Source organism: Wolffia australiana, chromosome 13, assembly GCF_029677425.1.
Source record: "Wolffia australiana isolate 7733 chromosome 13, ASM2967742v1".
NCBI lineage: Eukaryota > Viridiplantae > Streptophyta > Magnoliopsida > Alismatales > Araceae > Wolffia > Wolffia australiana.
In genome coordinates, this window is record NC_135847.1 from 8942282 (window position 1) to 8946240 (window position 3959).

The 3959-nt window shown below is 49.9% G+C and overlaps 1 protein-coding gene across 1 annotated transcript; it reads right to left on the reverse strand.

Moving 5' to 3' along the window:
* Positions 1-558: 558 nt before the first annotated feature.
* Positions 559-2330, reverse strand: LOC144711476 (uncharacterized). The gene has a single exon (XM_078585491.1). It carries the CDS (start codon positions 2229-2231, stop codon positions 732-734), a length of 1500 nt encoding a protein of 499 aa, XP_078441617.1. The 5' UTR covers positions 2232-2330; the 3' UTR covers positions 559-731.
* Positions 2331-3959: the final 1629 nt, after the last annotated feature.

A 3959-nucleotide genomic window follows, 5' to 3' on the forward strand; every position in this document is an offset into this window, starting at 1 on the left:
AGATTAGAAAACCCTAACTGGAACTAAACAACATCCTGTTCATGAAAAATTAGTGATAACAGTTGTTGAGGAAAAGAACGTTGAATCCTGGCTTGAAACATCAAAGAAAATAGGAAATAAGACCCTTGACTGGACAATCAGCAGTCACATACGACGATGGTGGAGAGATTGTGGTCGGCAGCGCCACTAATAGCGGCGCGCTTCTCCATGGCCCTGCGTAAAAACTCCACCGCCTCCACTGTTATCTCCGTTAACTAGTCAACCTCACCGGACCAAGAGTAGGCACAAACCAGACTAGACCCTAATAGAAACCGGTCACAATTAATGGTATAGTTTAGGCCTTTGCAAAAAATACCAGATCAAACAATCTTGATTAGGACTAAAAAACATCCTGCCAGAAAAGAGGAAATAAGACCCTTGACTAGACTATCAGCAGTCACATACGACGATAGTGGAGAGGATGTCCACCTCCACTGTAGTCTCTGTTAACTAGTCAACCTCACCAGACCAAGAGCATGCACAAACCAGACTAGACCCGACCGGAAACCAGTCCAAGTTAAAGGTAAAGTTAAGGTCTTTGATAAAAAACAGCAGATCGGACAACCCTGACTGGGAGTAAAAAACATCCTGCCCAGTAAAAATTAAACACAACACTTATTCCTGCCTTCAAACATCAAAGAGAAGACATCAAAGAGAAGAAGAAATAAGACCCTTGACTGGATAATCAACAGTCAGCAGTCACAGACGACGATAGTAGAGAGTGTGCGGTCGGCGGCGCCGCTAATAGCCGCGCCCTTCTCCTTGGCCATGAGCAGAAACTCCACCGCCTCCACCGTTATCTCCTCCCCAGGAACCAGCACAGGAATCCCAGGCGGGTACGTGCACACCATCTCCCCACACACCCTCCCTCGGCTCTCCCTTACCCCCACCGTCTTCTTCCTCGCAAAGAACGCCTCCCTCGGCGACAAGGCCGCCCTCCCGACCGCCATCCCCGAGCCCATCTCGGACCCTCCCCCGCACCCCCGGCGCGCCCCCGCCACCCACCGCAGCCCCTCCACGAGCCGCTCCACGTCCCCCCGGCGCGTCCCCAGGTTCACCGCAAACGTCACGGACCGCGCCCCGGCGAGCTCGGACCGCACCCCGTGGGCCCGCTCTAGCTCCTCGTCGGCCTCGTAGCCGGTCATCCCGAGCCGCCAGACCCCGACCGTGACCCGGAGCGGGTCCATCTCCCCGAGCCCGTCGAGCAAGTCCACCCCGGGGATGCCCGCGATCCGGGCCTTAGCGTGGTCCGCGAGGCGGACTGCTTCGTCGAAGACGCCGGGCCGGAGCTGGGCCCGGGCCGCGTCGAGGGAGGCGAGGAGGAGGAAGCTCGGGCTCGAGCTCTGCAGGGCCTGGAGGCAGCGCCGGAGCCGGTCGCGGTCCACGAGCCGGGTCCGGGCGTGGAGCATGGAGGACTGGGTGAGGGAGGTGAGGACCTTGTGCGTGGACTGGACCGCGAGGTCCGCGCCCTGGTCCATAGCGGCGCGGGGGAAGCGCTCGTGGAAGCGGAAGTGCGCGCCGTGGGCCTCGTCGACGAGGAGGGGGACTCGGGCGGCGTGGCAGAGCTCGGCCGCGGCGCGGACGTCGCTGCAGAGGCCGTGGTAGGTGGGGGAGGTGAGGAGCACGGCGGAGACGCGCTCGCCGGCGGTCGCGGCGGCGCGGAGGGCGGCCGCGACGTGGTCCGCGGTGGCGCCGAGGGGGACGGACCAGGATGGGTCGTGGCTGGGGGGGAGGTAGCGGGGGAGCGCGCCGGAGAGGACCATGGCGGAGAAGGCGGAGAGGTGGGCGTGGCGGGGGAGGATGAGGGTCTCGCCTGGGGAGCAGGTCGCCATGACCGCGGCTTGGACTCCGCTGGTGGAGCCGCCGACGAGGAAGAAGGTGTCTTCCGCGCCGAAGAGGGCCGCGGCGAGGTGTTGCGCGCGGAGGAGGGGGCCGGCGGGGGAGAAGAGGTCGTCGAGCTCGGTGAGTTCGGGGAGGTCGTGGGAGAAGACGGAGGGGCCGAGGAGGGAGGAGAGAGAGGGGGGGGCCGCCTCGCCGCGGCGGTGGCCGGGAAAGTGGAAGCAGGCGGCGTCGGCGCGCGCGGCCGCGGCCAGCGCGCCGACCAGCGGCGCGCAGCGGCAGGGCGCCGGCCCGCGGCGGTGGGTCGGCTTGTGGGGGGGAATCGCGGCCCCGGGAAGCGGAGGGGATTGCATGGTGGAAGAAGAGGGTCGGGAGACTTGAGGTTTCTTTCTTGGATTCCGGGATTTTGTGCGAGGATCTTCTTTATCGAGTACCGCTGTTTTGACACTTTTGTTTGGTTTCTATTGTGTAGGATTTTGGTCCTAAAAATACTGTGTTTTTTTTTATTTTTGGGTTAACGGGTTCTCAGGGGTTTCTGGGTTTTTTAAACTTGTATGGCAGAAGAGTGTTATCTGCTAAATTAGAACATTTATGATATATTTATGGATTTTGTGCCAAATCATATCGCAATAATAACAAACACTATATTGATGCTTTTGTCTGGTTTTTATTTTGACACATTTGTTTGGATTTTGACCTTGAACTACTTTTTTTTTGGGTTATAGGATTCTCTGGGTTTCTTGGTTTTTTTAACTTATGTGACAGAAGAGTGTTCTCGGATAAATTAGAACATTTTTAGATATTTTGTGCCATATTTATACATAGATGCAAGGCTCCTCGTTATCAAAGTCCTACAACAATAAAAATATACACTATTTTGACCCTTTTGTTTGGTTTGTATTTATCATGAACCACTATTATGTGTGATATTGGGCCTTAAACTACTGTTCTTTTTTTTTTTGATTCTAGGATTCTCTGGGTTTCTTTGTTTTTTTAACTTCTGTGAGAGAGGAGTGTTATAGGCTAAACAAGAACATTTATACATAGATATATAGATTTCGTGCCATATTTATAGATAGATGAAAGGCTGCCCTCTATACAAATCCTATAACAAGAAAAAAAAACACGATTTTGACCCTTTTGTTTGGTTACTACTTATCATGAACCAATATTATGTGGGATTTTGGACCTTGAACTACTGGTTTTTTTATTTATGGGATTCCTTGGGTTTCTTGGTTTGTGTAACTTCTGTGACAAAAAAGTGTTCTAGTTAAAATTAAAACTTTTATAGATAGATGATCACCTATAAAAAGGATTCTCTGGGTTCTTCGTCATTTTAACTTCTGTTACAGAAGAGTGTTCTTGGCTAAATTAGAACATTTCTTTTGTTAAAAATACTTGACCTGATACCATCTTCATTTGTTGAAAGTCTTTGTTTAATATTTTGAGTCAATTTATTGTGAGAAAGTACGTGATGCTTTGGTTTTAAAAAATGTAGAATAAGTTTAAATGACATGATCACCAATAAAAAGATTTAAATATGATAGAGAAGATACATATTTACCTGATTGGTTGTTATTATGTGTCAAGATTCTGAAAGATATGACATGAATTATTTGATGATTTTACCATCATTGAGAGAATAGGATAGTGAAGATATGTTCTTTAATTGTCTCAGTTTTCTACTTAATTATGTTATTTGGAAGTATTTTCAAGTTTAGGGTGTAAATGTATGACAAGATGAACAAGGATATGGGAACTATGGACAAGAGAAAGTATAACATTGACTAAATCCAGGGAGTACAAGCCAACAGCTTATGAAAGAAAATGATAGGAACTTTATATAGATTTTGAGTTTTGCCCTAATTCTTATCAGAGTCTAGGAAATGAGACGGGTCTAAGCCACAAACATAGGTTGTGTCACATGATGTAACCTAAGATATGTATTTGCTGCAAAAACTGTGTTTAGTATCTCAACCGTGTCGGCTCAATGGGGAAATATATCATTATCTAGTTGGCTTAACGCCTAGAAGAATCAAATGATAAGAAGTAAGTATAGACTTGTTTAACTACTGGGAAAG

Excerpts from the sequence above, each read along its gene's own strand:
- LOC144711476 (XM_078585491.1), bottom strand. The coding sequence starts at position 2,231 with ATGCAATCCCCTCCGCTTCCCGGGGCCGCGATTCCCCCCCACAAGCCG.